Here is a 22,362-nt window from a genome sequence, read left to right on the forward strand (position 1 = left end):
ATTGTTGTGTAGCCGTCACTGGCCAACTGGCCTACTGAGATTAAGTTCTTTGTCAGGTCGGGGATATGTCTGACATTCTTCAGCTCCCAAACAGACCCGTTCAACATGATCTTCACTACACCTTTTCCTACAATCTCGCAAGATTGTTCATTACCAAGGTAAACTTTACCAAGGTTTCCAGGGACATAATTCTCGAAGAGTTCTTTCTGCGAAGTTGCGTGAAAGGATGCTCCAGAGTCTAACACCCACGACTCTTCCTTGTTCTCCAAAGAGCATATTAATGCATCACCTCCTCTTGAGGTTGAAGCAACGTTTGCCTCATCTTTCGCCTCATGTCTCTCTGGTGCACTCCTGCACTGGTTTTTATAGTGTCCCGTCTTCCCACAATTCCAACACTCAATAGTCTTTGAGTTGTTAGAACTATGATGATTTCTGGACTTGGATCGCCTTTCTTTTGATTTTCCGCGTCCACTTCCTTTGGTTGAACTCCTTCCTCTTGACTCTGTATGCAATACTGAAGAGGTTGATGATTCACCCGACTCTCTCCGTCGGATCTCCTCACTGAGAACCAAATCACGAACATCATCAAATTTTAACTTGTTGCTTCCCGATGAGCTACTCACAGCTGTGACAGTAGCATTCCAACTTTCTGGTAGGGAAGACAAGAGTATCAAAGCCCGTACTTCATCATCAAAGTCGATTCCAACTGAACTCAACTGGGTTGTGACTGTGCTGAGTTCATTTAGATGTTGCGCCGTTGATGCACCTTCTGCCATCCGTAAGTTGAACAACCGCCTCATCAAATGAACTTTGTTTGAGGCCGATGGCTTTTCGTACATGTTAGAAAGGGCCTTCATAAGACCAGCCGTAGTCTTTTCTTTGGCAATGTTGAAGGCAACATTACGAGATAACGTCAATCGAATGACTCCAAGAGCCTTTCTATCAAGAAGTTTCCAGTCATCTTCTTTCATATCTGCTGGTTTACTCGTGAGAGGTTGATGCATGCTTTTCTGATACAAATAATCCTCTATTTGCATCTTCCAAAAGCTGAAGTCCGCACCGTCGAACTTTTCGATTTTCACTTTTCCTTCGTCTGCCGCCATAGTTCCTACTCGAACCTGACTCCTCTAGATCGCCTATGATAATTTATGCAAACCACCGAAAAAATTGGTAATGCTGACCAATTTTCACTATTCACGAAAAACACTAATCACAAAGTTACTACTCACATGAATAGTACTTTCCCCCAAAACAACTATTCGGCCGAACCAACCAGCTCTGATGCCAGTTGTTAGAAAACTACGCCGAATTTCCTCTTAGTCAGATTCGTAAAAACAATAATATGCGGAAGCATAAAAACACACACACAATTGATAACGGAGTTCGGCCAAGTATGCCTACGTCTCCGGGCTGCTGCAGACCTTTTACTGAAAAGAGAAAAATACACTGTGTTTACAAACAATCAAAAGTTTATCTCACCCACAACCCAATTACACCCAAGAGTTTCTCTCACAGAAATTTTTCTCACACTAGAAAATTTCTCTAACTCTCAAATTACAATTTTTCTGTCAAATGCAAATGCATTCATTGTCTTGAGAAAAAATTAAATTTTCCTACAACTTCAATGAGTATTTATAGGATTCATGTGGTCAAATTCAAAGTTACTATTCTTTTGGTCAAATTCAAAGTTACTATTCTCTTGGTCAAACTTCAAAGTTACTATTCTCTTGGTCAAAATTCAAAGTTACTATTCTTTTGTTGACTACCATTGAAAAATAGAGGGTGGAATAGTATGGCTAGAAATGTAGGCCTGTGGATCTAACACCTAACCCTTCCAATTACCACTCCAACTGAGATGTGCATTTTCATCGAAGTTGCAGACAACCTTGCAGAGTCAAACAGAGCCTCCCCTTTTCCTTCCAACTGAGATGTGCATTTTCGGACAATTTTTGGAAAAAATATATCGGGTGTCTCACTTGCACCATCATTATTAATATGATTTTAAATGCATTCAGAGATACATAAACATTTTTATGTTGAGTTGTGAGAGATACTATAACGGTGGAAAGGGTAACCTTCTAAAAGAATTATAGTTCAAATAGGTTCATGACTTATATTCTATGTAGCACCGATACCTCTAAAAAAAGTTGTGTATGTGTTCGTGTCGGTATCAGACACTTGTACCGACATTTAAGATTCCATACAATTTATTTATTTTTCTAAATTATTAACGATGTCAACATGCTAATGTCAGAGTCATATTTACAGTGTCTCTGTGCTTCATAACTTATATTTTGGAGTTCACATTTAGGCATTTGAAATATTATTGATCGTCCAATCAAGATTAAATAGTTTAAATTCAAATTTAATATTTTAAATTATAAAACAAAAATTAAAATTTGTATTTTGTGAAATAGTTGGATCTTTGATCAACTCTCACCATTGCTCCCTCAGACAACCTGGAATCCAATTCCTATTATGACAATTCTTTAGTTATGATGCTAGTATGCTACATCAACAAAATTGGTTGGAGAAGAAATTTTAAAAATCGTAAAAAGGATAATCAAAAACATAGTTTTAGTTTTAGAAATAGAAGGATGGACCGTTAAAGAATAGAATAAACGGCAACGTCAGATTGTAGTGTTTTATGCATCAGACTCCTCTGTTTGAGTGGCATAAACAGTTCTGAACCACCGTGACAAATTAATTAAGAACAGTGTGTACACAAAGTAGCAAGTGAGAGTCCAAGTAACTAGCCCCTACACATAGAAATAGAATAGAATTCATTACAATTTGTTTTACAACCTTGCAAGTTTTACACTTAAGATTATGTTGTGTTCAGCATGTTGTAGTACGTAATTGTGTAGGACGTAATTCATTTTCTCAACTTATTATCTGCGTCGATGTGTCAGTGTCATGTCTATGTTATATGTTAGTGTCGTGGTTCACAAGTCATAACTCTTGAACACTTATTACTGGTGAAAGTGTTTGTAACATGAATTACCTGGCCAAAGATTTCAATATTGGCTTGAGGATAGTACCAAAGGTGAAGGAACCTGAAAGAAGAAGACATCAATAGGTATACAAATTTAACAGGGAGAGGAAAGAATAATGCTTTACTTCATTAAGGGTATCTCAGCTAGTGGACAAGCAACTCCAACAAGGCATGCTAGGGTGAAGCCTGGCTGTGTTCTATCCAACAAAAACCATAGAAACTCTGCAGCAGCAAACAATATGTAGGCCTCAGTGTTGTCTGCTATTCCCGCTTTGTATAGTTCAGCACTTGATTCTATGAACAGCGCCACTAATCTAAGACGAGAAAATCATATGATTATCATGATAAGTGTTTATGTATAAGTTATATCTATATTGCAGTGAGTACTTACATCAGGGAGGCAATTGTTTTTGTTAAACTTCCCTCTTGAACCTTGTTTAGGACCTTCTCGTCTAGGTAGAGTTGAAGCAAACCAATCGAGCAGTAAAACAACCCCAACAATGGAGGAACCTATCAATATCAGGATAAGACAGATAAAACTGCATAAATTATCCAGAAGAACACATCCAAACGCTCAAATTTAGATGGTTTTTGCGGATCATATTTCCAGAAATAATTTCTGTATAATATGAACAAGGGTGCATTGTAATTGTACAAGAAACTGAAGTTGAAACCTACCCAGATATTGGTATGAAGTGGACCAATGTCAATAGACCCGGACTTGTACACGACAAGATCGACTCTTGAATGGAGTCCATCGAACAGTGGACCAAATAAGAAGCCAGAACAAAAAAGCGAAAGTGATACACTAGGCCATGAAGTTCGTACGCTAGGTTGGCTCTGCTGTTTGACAGCACGGTGAGGCTTAAGCAGATCATGTTTGCGTAATCTGTGGTGAAGAAGATAAGTGTGAGTTTTAATCTTGGGTTAATACTAACTTATTGATTAAAAGATTGTCTCTTTACACCACCTCTTTTCATTCAAACTATGTTGTTGATTAATAATTTTGAAAATTCTATAATAAATTTGGAGATGTCAAGGAACTTTATTAAATTAACAACTCAATATTATTAACCTCAATCCACTTTTACATATGTTCAGCTAATCTTGCTTTGTCTATTTTTCACAATTTTGATTCAATATTTCTTCAAAAAACTGCGTTGTGCATAAATAATTTCGCATAACCATTGTGCTAAAATTATGTGACAGGAAAAGATATGAGCTTTATCAACTAAGTTCATCAGTTAGTTATTCCAAACTTCATTTATTGTAATCCCCCATTAATCTATTACAGCTTCCACGATTCAAAATGAACAGCTTCGTTAATCTTGGATGGTTAAGAAAAAATCCATCCTTTTAATGATTAATTGAATTTCTCAATTTACCCATATACGCTTGAATTTACTGATAAATCCTCGTGTTTTAGGGGCGTATTGCGAAATTCTCTTATATCTTTCTATTGATCATGCATGATATGAGGAACAAAATGAATGTTGTTTTTCTTTTGCAAGTTAAATTTTTCATTCCCATATAATATTCCCCTAGGCTTGTCAATTGTTCCGTCAACTTCTCCATACAAACCAATTTCTACATCCTTATATAATCGCTTTGAGATTTGAGGTATTTTGACAGATAACGTAAACATCCACAAACTTCTGGAATATTCACAACTCCTAAACCCAATTACATTCAAATCCTAATAAGCTTGGTTAGTCACTAGCACCTGGCGACCGGTATTTGTTGAAGATATGAACCTCATTGCTCCATTTAGCACTAAACATTTAAAAAAAACTAGCAATAATTTTCTAAACTAAAGGAACCACAATCATAATTGCTAGGAGTTTTTTGAGTTAACTGCTGCTTACCACAAGATGCATTATTCCTATCAAAAGAGCACTAGAAATCTTAAAATTCATTCCGGTTGCCACCTAAAGGAAAGCATGCAAAACTCATTCAGTGACTACAGTGGACTAACAAAGCAACACAATAACGTTGAACAAAAGATCTGCGGTGAATTTAAACTCTTACTAGGGATCTACAGATCTGAGGCCTTTATTTTCTCTTTCTTTTTGATTGGGCTGTTGATGAAGCTTTTTTACGTTGTCCTGACGCCTTTACAAGTACCATTTCCAAGATTATAAAAAACAACTTATGTGCTCTGGCATTGGTCTAAATTCTATAAGCATGTAGGAATAAAGAGAGGATACTTAAAAATAAAATTAACTAACAGATATGTGTACCTTGCTCTTTTGATCCTTTTTACCAGTTGTTGCCCCTGAAACCAGTTAATTACACGCATGCATTTAATGATATGTAGATGACATTTCAAAAATGAGAAAATCACATAGCAGGTGAAAGCAAAACTAATCTGTTATTACCCCCAGAGTCTGTTTTACCAGGAATCCAATCCAGATCTTCTTCACGATGCAAATGCTGTCAGTAGTTTAAGAATCACAAACTCAGGTTTTGAGAAAAATAATAGAATATGCTTAGACAATCACTAGCCTAAAACATTGAAAACAGTTAAAGCATCAAAGTAAAAAATAATATCCAAAATATTCTAACCGTCAATGTTCCGTGTGAACCATCACGAAAAGATGAACCGTTGGCCGCCTCATTCTGCAGCTGAAGGCGACGGATCTACAGCATAGGTATGGGGTCACACGCCCCCACTAAAATTTCAGCCAACATATGTATTGCTTTATAAATTTCAAAAGCTTAGGAATTTGAACTAAATTCCTTTAGAAAAGCATAGGTGGAAATTTCAACATACCTGACCTATTAGATTCGTGAAAGTTACTATGTCATTTCTTAGTTTAAGATACTCAAAACAAACAGTTATTGATGGAACCCTTGGTGTCGGATTGACCTGCAACCATAGTCCAAAGAAATTAAAATTATTATCTGGTGGCGCGTGTAGTTTGCTAGGATGATTGGACTACATTCATTGACGGAAAAAGCAGCTCAACTTGGTCAGTAAAATATATTCTTCTATCTCATTATAAGTGTCTTATTTGGTCATGCATAATCTCTTTCAAAACAAATAATAGTACACAAATAGTTTCTTTATTATATCTCTAACACTGGCTTCCACAATAATAGGATAATTTGACTATATGCCTAAATATTATTCTTAATCAACCTATTAAGCGACACTACTTGAGCTAAGGCAAACCAAGTCAAGCTCTACGAGAGGAACCATAAGAGCTTTTTGAAAGTTTAGGTTAATCATAACCTCACTCTCAACAAAAGAACAAATTAACCAAGTGGTTGGCATGTGAGGTTTATGAGTTTAATTCCTGACTAAAACAATCTTTGGTCAGGCTTTACATATCTTCTAGCTAAACTTCGGATAACTAGGGTCTATTTCCCCTAAGAACCGGAAGGTTATTAAAAACAAATACAAAACATAAATAAAAAAACTCCAAATTAATAGTTGAACAAAAACTTTGAAAAGTCTCAGACATCTTGAAATGAAGAATGCAAGGGCAATATGTCATTAATATTGATCAAGGGCTACTACATGACAACACTAGGGAGAAATGAAATATATGAATTGCATTAAAGAGGAGAAAAGACAAACCCCAAGTCTCCGAAAAGCTTGTTGGAGGCTAGTCTGATACTCAACTGATAAGTGTTTGTTCATCATGTAAGCAAGTGCGTCGGTTCTTAAATAGACATGAATCTGAAATATATCGCACTATCAGATTATGTTTTGACCAATAGACAATTAGGTATTAACATATTCTTGAAAATTGTGGTTCACAATGGAAAAGAAAAAGTTATTTCAGATATTCAATGTAAGCCTCTAGCCCTCTACAACCAAATTTTCATAAACTTGATCAAGAAAATCCTTGTTATTCTACATTTCTTGATTCTGTTCTTTGTTTTTTGGTTCTGGGGAACAGGTGGATTGGAGGTGGGGAAGGTGTTATCAAGTGTCAACAGAAAAGAGACATGATAAATAATTGGTAACCTTATTTTTAACTTACCGAGCCAAGATTATCTCCCGTTATTGTGGAAGGCAATACTGCCGATCCGCGTTGCATATTTGATGGGGATACAGTTTCATTGGGGCTGGCCCTCTCTGTAACATCTGCACTAGAAATTGAAGCAGCAACCGACTTAGACTCTCCGGCAACCTAAAAAAAGAAACAAAATCAAATATCAGATATCACTAATCACTAGCACAAGTTCATCCAAAGTTTGGGTGTAAACATTTTATATATTCAACAAACTTTGTTGCCCCAATTGATCCAATGAAACTATCATAAAACCCATTCTTAGTGAATATATAGGCATTAATTTACATGAGTAAACAGTTCTAACTAAAAGTAGGAAGAAGAACAAAATGATTGTTTGTGAGCAAATTCATAACAGAATGATGAACAAAACATTGTCCTTAAAAGAGTTTGAATTGATATTTATATCAATGGTTTGAAAAAAGGATTTTGAAGAATTTTGCCCCAAAACTCTAATAGCAGACACAATAGCGTTTGAGGCTGTAATTAGCGGACTCAACAACCGCTATTACTGACAGTGGCTTGCAGGCCTAAAGCATCGCACTGAACCCTATCCACACTATGCTAGAGCAGCGGCGCTATTGACAGCATAAACATTATCACTATTTTCATTAAAAAAAATTCTCCTCTTCCTCTCCACCTGTAATTGTAAGTTTCATACAAAAACAACAGTTAAAATTACCTTTATGCGTAATTCAGAAATTCTTTTTGCTTCAGCAAGTACCTGCATATAAAACAGTAGTGAATACCTATAATTATCTCATTTCCTCTGAATGTACATTTATAACAGACATAAATATTACTGGTTTAAAGGGAAAAAAAAACCTCTTCATCTATACGCTCTTGTCGTTTTGTTTGCGAGAGGATTAGAGACAGAGCTCGTTTCCGCTTGATCTCCTGTGAAACGTTATAAGGTTCCTACACTAAGGAGGAAGAATAAGCAACTAAACCCACATTACAACATCCTAATGCTGGAAAGAATTAATTTTACGAAACAGTGTGCTCAAAAAAACAAAAGAGAGTCTGCTTGAGAATAGTGCCTTGTTCAAAAAGTTACCACACCTTAACAAGTGGATCCACAGCACCATCCCTAGAAGATGGATTCCTAGCAATTAGTATAGCCCGAGATACTACATGGCAAGGAAAATATGTCATTTTCTCATGTAGTCTCTAATTAGTCAAACTAGGAATAAAAGGAAATGAAAACTGAATGCAGCATATATGGTTTGGGGAAAATAATATCCATACCACTATAATATCGATCCTTTAATTCTTCAACAGTTCGAGATGAAGGAAACCTATCAGCTATAACAATGAATTTGAGATTAAACCTATCACACAAGTCAAACAGTTGATCTGTTTCCTCCTTGGTCCAGTTCTACATAAATATAATTCATGGAACAGAGAAACACATTAAACAATCCATAACGGAGAGATGTAAGAACGGTCAAATGTGTAGCAAATTCCAACTCTTAAAATAACACAGAATTACACAGCTATGCTTTCAAATAGGAAGTACACTTAAGTGTACAAAAGATGCAGATGCTACGTGACGGTTAGGTTCAGATATACAAATCCTTTCAAATAGATCATAAAATCTATCATTTATTTACAGCTAACTTAGTCACTAGAAAAATATAAAAGATTTACCAACCAGCAACTGAACAACTTTTAGGTTATATACACAAAAAAGGCCTTTCAATATACATACTAACAATAAAGGTCGTTGAAGACACAGCAACAGCAGCAACCTTAACATGATACATCACGCAGAATTCAGTTCTTTGTAGCATTTAAAATTGCAAAAACTGTTGTTTGAGCAAACTCAAATGTGAAGGTCAACACAATTTTAGACATGCAATCTAGACATGATACCTACAGGATTTGCCAAATATTTCTCATACTCCTCATCTGTGTATCTTGTTATGTCAACAGACTGCATCATAGCATGCAAACAAACATTAAGTCATGAAGTATAAGATATTTACTAGAGTCAATAGAGAAAAATACAGAGCAGACATCATGAAGCTAAAGACTGAACCAGCATTTACCATGTTATACTTGGCAAAAGAATAGTCCCCTGATGGTGGAACACCATTTACAACTTTAACCTGTTGCAACAAAAGCGGCTGTCATTATCAAATTGGGAAACAAATCATGAATTGGAAAGCCTATTTTCCAATTAATGAATCAAATCATGAATAGGAAATCCTATTTCTTCATTTCCTTTTTTACACAACTAGTTATTTTATGTTTCTCAATAATAATCACTAGTCACTAGAAACCAAACTAAATATTTGAGGTGTGGTTCACCTCCAATTAAACAGGCCACCCTGACTAGTGGGGCCTGAGTGTCCTTACCAAATGGAGGGTTGCCATTTTAGGATCATTGACATGCCCCGGAAATACTATCATTATGCTGCCATGCAAGTCCATCCTCTCAAAGGCATGTGATGACACATCTAATCGTTTTTGTTCATAACATGTTTTCATTAGGATTTTGGCAAAAACCCACTTATCAACATTTTGATTCCCATGCCACGTTGACTCTTTAGCTCTCTCCCATTCCCTCAATATTTGCATCATCGAAAATGCAGCAGAGTTGAGGTTCTCATGAATCTGGCATATAATTCTGGCAACAAAGGGAACACTTCATGCAATCTGTTTGGCTGCAGTAAGGATGTGTATTGGAACGAGTTCTTTACTATCATGGAAAGACACAACAATATTTCGATGCTCTAAGATAACATAAATTTCGCTGAAACTGACAGATGGACTTACCCAATGGCTAAGCTGAAGATCATCTTTACGAGCAGAATGTTTGAAAGGAAGCCATTGCCAAGTGACCTGAATGAGAAAAAACTAAAATGTGTGAAGATACTGTTATGAAACAAATATCATAAAAACTTAAGGTGTTGCGCAAAAACACAGAACTGTTTTATATCTAACACACCTCATACAAGAGCCATTTGATCATGAGCCTAGACAATGTCCAGACCCACCCAACATATTGCTGAAATTCAGCTTTTCTTGTTTGGAATAATGGGATCAATAAGGATCAAACTCTAGAAAACTTGGTTAGATAAAATCCAATGTCATATCAATGATTAACGGTCTTAAAATCTTAGACAAGGGTAGTTAAAATCAAGATATTATGCAAAATCGGGAATGGGAAGTAAATATAAAATAGCATTAGAAAGACAAAGAAAACCTTAAATCACTTGAAACACTTGTGTAAGTTTAAATTCATAAGCAAAGCTCCCAACTAAACGAATTAAAACCTTAAATCACACTTCAAAATACTTATATAAAGAACTGGAAAATAGTAGATAATACAATTCAACACGCATGAATACACTGACAAGTTGATACCAACAATAATTTGAAAAAATAAATAAATTAAACAAAATCATAAGTATGAAGTTATGGACACACATTTTTTCAGAGGTGTCAGTGCTACACCGTGCATAAACTCCTCAATCTAAAAGAAATGAACCAAACTCGTACACTTTTCAACCCTAATTTCGATCAAAACGAATAACACCATCATGCTGCATAACTATTCACACTAATCACAGCACTAACAAACAACTTAAAGAAATTTACAAAGAAAAAAATAACAGAACCTTTTTATCTGATGGAGGCTTTATTTTCCAATCAACCGCAGGCATAAGAGGTGCCAATCCACCCTTAATTTCATTAACCTAATAAATTCAAGAACGCAAGAAAATTAAAAAAAGTTACATTGGTTAAACCCTAAGGTGCAGAAAAACAAATGGAAAATGCTTTTTTGAAAAACTAAACAGTACCTTCTGAGGAATGCTATTCGGTTTTCTCAGAGACTCGTTATGAGGAAGAGAGTTCTGCTCCATAGGGTTTCTTTATTCAACTCAAATCAAAGAATTCGCAATCACTCGATGCTTTGTTCTTGAAATCGAGCGCCAAAATTTTGAACCGGGAAAAAACAACGAATTACAGTTAATACAGCTCTTGCGTGCCTTTAAGTATAATAATATATATATAATAAATTGTTGTTTAAATTCTATATTAATTGTGATATAAAATTAAAACTAAAATTTGAAATTTGTATTAATTGTGATATCGGTATAACAATAACTAGAATTTAAACTCTATAAAAACACAATTTAAAATATAAAATTTCTAAAAATAAAATATATCAATTTTCAATAAGAATTTAAATATCTTTCACAAATAATCCACCCAACATATCTTATCGGTTAAGTTGACAATTTTTTCAATATACATGGACTTCATAATCAAATGCACAGGAAAGACTTTACAAGTGAAATCTGGCAAATGGCAAGTGAATTTCCTGAGTTATGCAGGCAACCACTTGATATTTATAGTTAATAGAATTGATGATTGAAAACTTGTACCTCCTGTGTTGTTTCAAATGGAAAACTCTTTTCTGCACTATTTGGTGCTTTTATGGTTGGTATTATTATGACAAAAGACGGTCCTTTTGCTTTATGACATGCTTAGTTCTTGTAGGTCATGAAGCCAAGACAGAGCATTGCTTTATTTTTACATTTTTTTAACCAGGAGTTTTTGCAATGTATTTGCCATAGATTAGCTGCGATTTTAGTCAACGATTAACTACAATTTTTTCTAGATTTATGAACAATGATGACTTTAGCCATGTGGTATGTCATGTCAATATCTTGTCACACAGTCATGTGTATGTCCATTCACAAAAAAAAAAATTATATGATAATGTTACGTCAGCTTCTGTTAATGACCGTTAGTAGGAGAGACCAAAAGAGTTGATGAAAAATATTACGAGAAACAATTTTTGGAGAAAAAAAATAGAGGGACTAAATGTGAAATTGACCATATTTAGAGGGACGAAAAATTTATTTAACCCTTTAAAATATATGCATGTTTTGATTGAGAATACATATAATTAATTGATTATCAATGTAAAATTATTTTAAACTTATAGTGCATATCATATTTCTTCTTAAATTAACAAATTAATATGTATTTGAACATTTTTTCCTCAATTGTAACTTTGGTGTTTCTATTTTTATTTTATTTTTAAGTTTTGGTCTCTTCGTTTTAAGTGCATGATCTGCCCTAGTTTGCTTCCCCTCTAATATCTTCTGACGAGTTGGTTTAGTTGGATCCTCCTCAGCATCAGATGTCATGTAAGGACGTGACACTCTGAAATATCACTAGAAGTGGTCGTATGCACAACTCCATTTGTTATGAGTTACGCTACCTCGTGCTTCGGCCAATACCAAATTATTAAGGAAATCATCATACATGGCATGTACATCTCTATGGGACATGGCAGGAGGTGCAAACACAAAGGGTTCTCTTATAAGAACCTGCATATACCCTCACTAGCGCATGACTCTCTCATGCTTATGTGGATACATCAGACATGACCCACAAGTCAATCATCCAAAATAGAAGCCTATGTCATCCAAGGGACGCGTCTGACGATGAAGGTTGTATGGATGGAATCGTATATCATCTTGTACAATGCGGTCAAGATACACTCTAAAGGGCTCGGTTAACTGATTTCATCTGAGTGGGACGAATGCATAAGCATGTTGCATATCCTCAATATAGTCATCAATATATGACCAGTCGAAGATGCATGGGAAGTGTTGGAGGATCCATGTTTGAAAATGATACATATGAATTATTAGTAATGGTGTAGCACAAATGTTAAATAGTTGATAAACTAGAAAGGATACAAATATATTATCATCAACAATGTGCAACTAGCTGTCATATGTCTGGTCTTCCAAAGACAACCTTTAGCTAACTTGGAGTACAGGTAAACCAAACAAGCAACCCCCGCAGTTGTACTCATGAATATGCTCAAGTCATTGAAGTATTTGAGGTAAATCAAATCCACGTAATAGACATTCTTGTCCACAAATATGGACGTGCCAACCAAGTACAATAAGTATGTCCTCAATGCATATGCTCTATGTTGCATAATCTGATAATCGTCATTATCAGCATGATCTTCCGTAGTCAGATGGTGTGCATACAACCTCTATATGAATCCAAATCTAGAAATGACACCATCCAATGTCTTATATCTCCTTCAGGATATCATCTAGCACAACTCCTAAATACTCAACCATTGTGTCCAATGCATCATCTCTAGTAATCCTAGAGTGGTATAATAATCTTCCTCTGATCGGAAGAAGCACTAGGCATGACACATGGTCGTGCCGCGAAAAATACAGAGTCGCCACCGAACTTTGTTTATTCTAAAGAAATGGGAAAATATCGATAAAATCCTTAAAATAAAATAAAAATGGTCGTCGCAATCGAGAGACGATTATGCAATGGGGGGTGTGTATCAACCCAATTTTAGTATTTATTTCGTATATTATTATTATTATTATTATTATTATATTTTATTTTATTTATTTAGAGTGTTAATTAATTAATTGGTTGTTAGGTAGTATAATAATTGATTATATTAATTAATTTGGTGTGTTAATTAATTATTTAGTTGATATGAGATATAATGAATAATTGAATTAATTAACTTGGTGTGCATATTGAGTTGGTTTAATTTATTTGAATTAAATAGAGATATTATAATACTAGGTCTTATTGGGCCTAATAATGAAATTAGAGGTATCATTCTTTAAGCTCAAATATAATACTAGGATATAAGAGGTGAGGAGAGTGAGAAGTAGGATTCATTTGATCATTTGACGGCAACAGAGAAAGAAAAGAGGAAAAGTAAGGAGAAGTGGGGAAGAACAAGAGAGAAGCTAAGGTTTCCAGAAAATTGAAGAGGTAAGGGGGAGAATCCTTATTATTATGGGTTAGTATGATTAGACCAATGGGTAGAAATATGTTTACGATGAAATCCCTGAATTTCATGGTTTTGGCATTGTTAGGTTTTGATGAGTATTCTTGATTTGTGGTGATTTAGTTGTGTTAAAACTGAAAATTAACTTTATATACTTAGAGTATTGTATGAGTTATAATTTTCTGAGCGTTTTGCTTTTTACGGAATCGAAATCGGAGGTCCGAAAGTCCTCCAACGATGAAAAATGCAGAAAATTTTGCATTCTGTTTTGTGTTAACCGGTTACCCTCCGAGCGTTAACCGGTTACTTGCTTAAAAATCTGCATAGGAAATTGATTCTGTTTTGTGTTAACCGGTTACCCTCCGAGCGTTAACCGGTTACTTGCTAAAAAACCGCCCAGAAGTTGATTCTGTTTTTGTGTTAACTGGTTACCCACCAGGCGTTAACCGGTTACTTGCTGTTGAAAAATGAAAATTTGAGATTTTAAAAGTTGTATTCATTTGAAATGAAATCTAGTGTGCGTATTGGATAATTAACCTATATTTGTGAATGATATATTGTTATGAATGTGTATATGTACCATTGGTGGATAATTCATAGAGTTGAATTATGGTGATATGTGGAATGTTAAGATGGTAGAGATGATCTTAATTGCATATGTGTTGGTATTTGTACATTCATTCATGGCATGGCCGGCTTCATGGTGGAAGCGGTGAAACTATGGATTCACATGGTAATAGACGTTGATCCTTGAATGGAAATAGGCGTAGCAGACGTTGATCCTTAATTGGAGATAGACGTAGTGGCTTTGATCTTGTCCGGATCGGAAGTGTGGCTTAGATTCTAGATATTGAATCGGAAAGCGGTGAAACATTGGGTTCACATTGCGGTACCACATGCATAGAGTCACATGTCTTGCATTGAGTCACATTAGAGTTATGTGATAATTGAATGTTTGCATTGATGTGATTGTGAGGTGTGTATGAGATATAGTAATTGAATTTGGTGATGTTTGGATACATAATTTGGCAAAATATGTGATTATGTGATAATTGTAGTTATGTGTATAATTGGGAATACAATATTGGATTGTAATATTATACTCCCTGAGTTTTATGTGTGCTTGAAACATGTGGAATAAATGTTGGTTAATATTATTGAAATGGTTATACAAGGTGTGATGAATTCCGTTCATTGTTGATTTAATCATTGTGCCTTATTATACTTCTTCATAATGATTTGAATTCTCACCCTTTTGTTTGAATGTTGTTTTACATGGCATCGTGCAGATACTCCAGAGTAGTATTGCGGAAGTAAGTGGACGGTAACTCACTCGAGATTAGCTGGAGAGTTCCGGTGCTTTGTTTTAGAGACTAAGTAGTGAGTCAATGCTCTGGTCATGTAACACGGGGTAGATTGGTAGTATTGAACTCATATCTGATTTGGATACGTATTATGTTATTACTTGTGAACATGTTTATTTGAAAATTGTGAGAGATGATCATGGTATGGGACATGGATCATTCTATGAAATACATGAGTATTCATTATTTTCTGCTGCGAACGCATATTCTTGAATATTCATGATAAGTGAAATGTGTTATTTTAAATGACCAGGGGTATTGTATATTGATGATGGATGATGTTGGTTTTTGAAAGCTCTTAGTTTTTGAAAACGTCGATGTGACGCCCTTTTGTTTATATGCGTGCTTATTTACTCTGATTATATGTTAAGTATTTTGGGGTAGAAAAAGGGGTGTTACAGGGGGTATTAACATCCATCACATCCGTTGTACTCAATATGAACCATTTTGATTGTTCTTTGCATGGATGAGTGTTACTACCTAAAGGTTACTTGCAAATGGTAAAAGGGAAAAATAAGTTTATAAATTAGTGTGCTCGACAAGAATTCGAACCATCGTGCCTACGTATTCTCATAGTGCAATGAGAAAATCAGAGCTCCGTAGTTCATGGTAGAGAATACGGATTTGTTGATTGTTTTGAATGAACAATGTTAATGTTCGTATTCTAGCTTAAAGTTGCTTGTATGCTCGCGCATGAGAGACTTAAGCATTTGTTTGTTTGCGATAGAATGAATGCGCTTGGATCGTATTCTAGCAGTTAAACATTGCTTGTATGCTCGTACATGGGAGGCTTAAGCATTGTTTGTATTGCGGTAGAACGGAAATAACATGTCATTTATGAAAAGGTTGAATGCCCTAAGACGGAAAATTGAATTTGATTGGTTGTGATTGATTTTAGAGTGGGAGATAAGTATTAGACCACAAGCTAAGTACGGATGGCAATCCAAGTACTCGGGAGCTGAAAGGACAAGTGCATCCTTACCTTTCTCTTTCATCCCAAAAAGTTTTTGTTTATGAAATTTATGAGGCGAGTTTAATCGTTGGTACTTAGAGGGAGACAAGCATCTAACCATAAGCTAAGTACGACCGACAATCAGAATACTCGGGAGCCGAAAGGACAAGTGCATCATGACCTGTCTTTTTCACCCTAAGAGAACTGAATTAAACTCGTTTATTGTTAAGTGTTTTTCAATGGAGGACAAATATCAGACCATAAGATAGGCATGACCGACAACCCAAGTACTTGAGAAATGGTGTGGACAAGTACGTAAACCTCATCCTTTTTCATCCGGTTTATTGTACAAATGTTTTGAAAATGACTTGACGTTGGATCAAGTGTTTGAGGTTGAATAAAACAAAATCTGTGAATTAAATGAAATAGGTACTTGACGCTGGATCAAGCACTCACATTGTATTCAATTATGTTTTATTTGGAAAACACTTGATGTTGAATTAAGTTTATTGTTGTTCTTTTGAAAAGGGTTATTTTTAGATCGCTTTTGGTTATTTTCAAGTTAACAGATGAGCGAGGAAAGCGATAAAATGGGAAGCAACAAAATTGTTACATGTTCATGGGAGTAGGGTACATTTTTTCTAAATGGGGGATAATCATACACCATATAAAATTAAATTAATGAGCACATAAGAATCATCCATTGTGGCAAAATCACAACCATAATTCTTGCATGCAATCAAGAGTAAATAATTTAATTTCTAATGAGTTCTAATTGAAAAATTAAAGATTTAAACTCTAAACTAAATTCAATTAAAATCTAAAGTAGGAATTTATCCTAATTAAACTAATCCTTGTTTAATATGTATTTTTTTTTGTGAATTAACATGACATTGAAATTAAACATGTTGGAACCTAACTTCTAATGAATTTTGATGAATAATTAAAGAAACTCCTACAATTAAATTTAAATAAATTTTAAAAGAGAAATATTCTAATTAACCATGATACATGGATTTACTATGAATTTACATGAATTAAAATGTGCATGTTCATGAATTAAAAACATAGCAAAAATTGACAAAAGAATGATAATAAACAAGAATTAAAAGATTAGCAATTAAATCTGCAGGGGTGCATAAACCAGCGGATGTGCAGCATGGAAACAAAGGCTTCGGGCCTAACAAATAAGGCTTAAACACAAGGTGTTGTTGTTGGGTTCAACAAAGGGTGGCCTAAGCAAAACATGGGTGCAAACTTCAAAATAGTGGGCTTCATGGAACTAAGCCCAACCGAATTTGGCAAGGAAGAGAAGAAAAATTCAGCATCAATAATTCATCTCTTTTCACATCATGTTTATGTTAATGTCAAAAGCACCACCATCGGAGCTTTACTCCACCGCGCCGGAGTTGGCCGAAATCAAGAAATATCGCCACCTATCTACTCCTCTCAAACTCCTTATCCTAATCTCTCATCAATTTTTTCCAAAGATTAACCAATTATTTAAATTTAAGCAAGAAAACTATGAAACCTAACCATGAAAACTGAAATTAAATGGAGGATGAGAAGAATCAAGCCACCAAACCTTGGGGCTTTGATTCTCCAATGCATGAGCTACATTGTGGTATAAAAAATTCAGCAAACAAAAAGAAATAAAAACTTACCAACCTGCAAAACGGAGGATTGTCTTGGAATTTTTTAAAATCATAAGATGAAGAAGATGAAGAAAACCAGAGGTATGTTACTGTGAACCTTTAATCTTCTATTTCTGATGTGAACTTCTCCTCTTCAAGAATTAGCTTTGAAAAACTATGAACTAAATTGTTGTTGTTGATGTTGATTATATGAGTGTGAGAGTTGTGTAAAATGTAGGAGGTTCAACTCAAATGGTAACTAACTTCAAGGTGAAACTTGCTCCAATGGTGATGGAGCTTTAATGTGGGGAGAGGAATTGGAGAAGATGAATTGAGAGAATCAAAACTGAATTTGTAATTAGTGATTTTCTGCAGAAAATGATTAGCTAGGGATTGTTTATGAATGAACCTCTCTAGATTGATGAGAGTGGTGAGTTTATATAGATGAATTTCCAAACTGTTTTGGTCAGATTTTTTGGGCAGCGACAGTTAAAAGTTTGGACATCTGTTAGTGTTAAATGATTCAATGAAGAAGTTAGTTATGAGAATTAACAGAGTTAGATTTTCTGTTAGATTATTAGTTGGAGTTATTATTGAAGTGTTTAGGGGTTGTTATGGAATTTTAGCTTGGCTTTATGTTAGGATTGGAATGAATTTGTGTAGTTCAAGTTTTGATGAATGTTAGTGTGTTCAAAATGTTTGGTTCAAAGCATAAATGTTGTTGTTAGTTGATGCATAATGTCATTGTTCTTATTTGTTATTTGAATTGAAACTGGTTTGGCATGTTTGAATGACACTGCAATGCTGGAAATTGACTGATTTTTTACTATTGGTGCAGATGTAAATGGTTCCAGATATGGTGTAACTAGTGCGAAATCATGTGTTATGGGTTTTTTTTTTGCTGATCAAAGCAGGTGTAACCAGTTACCTGATTTTGTGTAACCGGTTAGACACTTAAAAATATGTGTAAAATGGGGTTGCAATATACATGTAACCGGTTACCCTGTTGGGACAAGAGTTAGTTGGTTTTGACCTTCCCAGCCATCTGGTTTTTCTCCTTAGCATCAAACAAGTGCAACAAAGTGCTTTGATCTGACCTGCTATGGCTTTTTGTTTTATCCATTTTGGGAAATTTTTGAATTTTTCACATGGCTCGGTGTAAGACCCTAATTTTTACCCCTAAGATCCCTCATGCCATCTCATTAACATGACATTAGCATTGGGATCACACCTTGGTACTCTCCTCACCCATCATTCATTGGGTTTGCATTGGGAGAGATTACCAAGTATATTTGATTGTATCATACTTTATTTTTTTCTTTGTTTACTAACTAAAATACCAAAAATATGTCTACTATAGTTTTGTTTTATTTGTAGGTAGTGTGTGTGTCCACTTGTGTCTCATCAATATCACAACTAAGGTTTGAGACCCTCAAAGCAAGGGATCAAGTTAGAAAAGGTCCACATTGGTTATAAGCATCATATATGGATCCCCATGTTCTTCATTTGTTATTTTGATCAAGAATTCACCAAGAGTTTGAAGCTTGTTTGTCAAGGAAGCCCTAATTCATCTGGGTATCTTGTGTGCCTTCCTCAATAAGTTTCTTTAATAATTGGTCAAAAATATCAAGGGATACTCCATTGTACATCATCTTAAGCATATATGATTCTCCATGATCCCCAAAGAGCAAAAGAACTTCAAGTTTGCAAGTTGGTTCAAGGAGGTTGACCAGAAAAGTCAACTAGTCAAATCTAGGGTTCCCTAGACTCTATCTCCTACAATATTCATCATATGAAAATGATTACAAGAGAAACGTTACTCTTTATTACATTACAAACAACTTTCATGTTGGCATCAAGAGCTAATTTTTCTTGGAAAGTCATTTTTTATGGTGAAATATTATAGGTTATTTTGATTGTGCCCTAGATAGAAGGTCAACTTCCAAGAACCATAACTTACTCAATTTTTATGATATGAATATCATACAAGTTTAATTATTAATTTCAAGATGTCCTCTCCAACTTTTCCTCTTTGATAAAGGTCAAATTCCACTTGAAAGGGAATGTACTAAGAGGAAACATTATAGGTCTATTTGGGTCCTTACCATTGAACAAGCAATTTTCCTCAACTTCTAAAATCCATAACTACATCATCCTAGCTCCAAATGGTGTCAAATTTCTGACCAAATTGAAGATTATTGAAAGTGATACAGCTTTTAAGAAGGAAACAAAGTCATTTGAAGCTCATATCAAAAGTTATTCAAGGTGGAAAAATGGGTCATTTGACTTTTAACTTCGAAAATTTTCAAGTATGTTTGATTCCTCCAACTTAAACACCAAAATTGATCATGATCCAAACTTCAAATGGAAAAAGTTAGAACATCAAAGTTATTCCCCTTGATGATAGATTTCCAAAGAGTCCAATATCATTGCATTTGGATCAAAATTGAGGGACTTTCGTATGGTTACTTTGGATGGCCCTATTTGGAAACATTTGAACTCATTTGCTACACACCTTTGCATGCTTCCATGTAATGACTTCAACAACATTTATACATGAATTGGAAGTGGATTGCATCATTGTTTAGGCCTAATTACATGCCCATTCACCCATGCATAACATTGTTATTTTTGGCCAAATTTTGAATTGGTGTAGAAATGAATTCAAGAGCCTATATATACATGTCCATTGCCTCAGCATTGGAGGACCCTTGCCTAAGCTCTGCCCTGCAATTCCCCTATCCTCCATTGAAAGAACAACCTTGAAGGTTTCATTGAAATAAATTTTTAGTTCATTTTATGTTTTTGAGCTAGAACTCCAAGGGTTCACATCCATTTTTGTTCTAATCATCTCCTACAAGCCAGAGCAAGCAAAGCCAAGAAGAATTGCATCGAGATCAAGCCAAATCACTGCAACCCGAAGGTGATTTTTCCAGACTTTCAAGTCTTCGATTCTCTCTTATTTCTCTATAGTTTTGCTTGATTTTTGGTTGGTTGAAGTCCTACCAATGTAGGCAACAAGATTGGGTTGCTTTGAGGTTGAATTGAAGTAACTCAGTTATGGAACCTTACTTTTCAATTCCATATATCTTTCTATATAGTGAGAATTGGAGAAAACGGAGGTCAAATTCGATATTTTGACATTTTCTCTTCAAAATAGTGTATGGTTGTTTCATTTTTATGATCATTTTGGTTGGACCAGTCCGATGAGGGTGACCGGAGAAGATGACCGGAGCTAGGGCTCCGGTGGTGCGCTTGCAGGGTTCAGACCATCTGATCCTTGGTCCATGTTCTAATCATATCCCTCCATTCTCATTACCATGTGTACATACGCGTTGACCTTGGTTTTTGGATTTAACTAATTTTCTATTTTAATTTTTTAAAATACCATTTTCTTGTTAAATTCATATTAATTTCAATTTTAATCCAAAAGAATGGGACTTTCACCAAAATTTCTTAAATAATCTCCTCTTCCATTTTTTGAATTAAAATCATTTTTTGGATTGAATTTGATATTTTTTGTGAGTTTAATGATTTTTGACTTGGTTTTAATTGATTTTAAATACTTCTAACTTTTCAAAAATTCCAAAACAAAATTGTCTAAGGTCGTTTGACCTTGTTTGACCTAGGATAAATCCCCTGGCCATTTATTTGGTGATTTGGACGGATTTGAGGTTTTTCCCCTTTTTAATTGTATTTTTATTCATTTTTTAAATTGATTTTAATTTGATTAATTGCTTTAAAATTATGTTAAGCTATTTGATTGACCTTGTGTTGTTTCATCTTCTGTTTGGCCTTGATCTTGGTTGATTTGAGCTCCAATTTGATCAATACTATTGGATTTAGGGGGTTGATGAAGTGTAAACTTTATCCCTCAAGATAAATGGATAGTATTGATCAGATGAAGTTCCTCCCTTGATCAATTTGGGATTCTATTTCACTTCACCTTCTCATCTTCATCTCTCTTCCTCCATATTCCCTCCATGGCCAATGACTTCTCATAGGATAAAAATGCTAGTTGATTCATCAATGACCTTGCGTCAGATGAATCAATATGAGCTTTATTGAGATAGGTTCATCCCATCTTATTTTTGTGTGTGAAATTCTAGTTAACAGACTTTCGATGTCACACGGGATGCTATGACATCCAATTCTGCGCAGACAAGAATTATGCAGAACTTAAAAATAAAGTGCAGTAAATAACACAAGGAATTGTTTACCCAGTTCGGTGTCACACACACCTACGTCTGGGGGCTACCAAGCCATGGAGGAAATCCACTATTAGCAGTATTAATTCAGACCTTAAACCAACGGTTTAATCCTATCACTTAATACCTACCCAATGCAATTTCAATCTTACACTAAGATCAGAGTTCCTACTCACTCCCCCTCAATCACCTCAGTGATTACAACCTTTAATTAAGTTTAAAGATAATCGTGAAGTCACACTTCAAACAACTCTTGATTGTGCTTAACAGCTTTAATCAAGATACACAACACTCACGCTTAAAAGCTTAGAGTGACACAACACTTACAACTCAATGAACAGCCTAGTCCAATGCAATCATCTAGGTGATAATTGCT

General features: G+C 34.9%; 1 protein-coding gene across 1 annotated transcript; it reads right to left on the reverse strand.

The window, feature by feature from the left end:
* Nucleotides 1-2,560: 2,560 nt before the first annotated feature.
* On the reverse strand, nucleotides 2,561-10,889 carry LOC127095601 (SWR1-complex protein 4). Its single transcript, XM_051034272.1, has 23 exons — nucleotides 10,827-10,889; nucleotides 10,644-10,721; nucleotides 9,799-9,864; nucleotides 9,379-9,636; nucleotides 9,069-9,128; nucleotides 8,897-8,953; nucleotides 8,266-8,395; nucleotides 8,080-8,147; nucleotides 7,843-7,935; nucleotides 7,700-7,741; nucleotides 6,988-7,137; nucleotides 6,579-6,680; nucleotides 5,769-5,864; nucleotides 5,561-5,635; nucleotides 5,374-5,428; nucleotides 5,236-5,270; nucleotides 5,054-5,107; nucleotides 4,861-4,923; nucleotides 3,674-3,916; nucleotides 3,387-3,505; nucleotides 3,121-3,309; nucleotides 3,005-3,056; nucleotides 2,561-2,759 (listed from the first exon to the last, which is right to left on the reverse strand). Exons 1-23 carry the CDS (start codon nucleotides 10,887-10,889, stop codon nucleotides 2,646-2,648), a joined length of 2,262 nt encoding a protein of 753 aa, XP_050890229.1. The 3' UTR covers nucleotides 2,561-2,645.
* Nucleotides 10,890-22,362: the final 11,473 nt, after the last annotated feature.

The sequence above is a fragment of the Lathyrus oleraceus genome, chromosome 6 (genome assembly GCF_024323335.1).
Source record: "Lathyrus oleraceus cultivar Zhongwan6 chromosome 6, CAAS_Psat_ZW6_1.0, whole genome shotgun sequence".
In the NCBI taxonomy this organism is placed as follows: domain Eukaryota; kingdom Viridiplantae; phylum Streptophyta; class Magnoliopsida; order Fabales; family Fabaceae; genus Lathyrus; species Lathyrus oleraceus.

What these genes read in the sequence shown, in the direction of transcription:
- LOC127095601 (XM_051034272.1), bottom strand. Translation starts at nt 10,889, where the DNA reads ATGGAGCAGAACTCTCTTCCTCATAACGAGTCTCTGAGAAAACCGAAT. An exon ending in AGAAATATTTGGCAAATCCT is followed by an intron (nt 8,396 to 8,896) that starts GTAGGTATCATG and finishes ATATTTATGTAG; the next exon opens with AACTGGACCAAGGAGGAAAC. An exon ending in GCTGAGATACCCTTAATGAA is followed by an intron (nt 3,057 to 3,120) that starts GTAAAGCATTAT and finishes TTCTTCTTTCAG; the next exon opens with GTTCCTTCACCTTTGGTACT.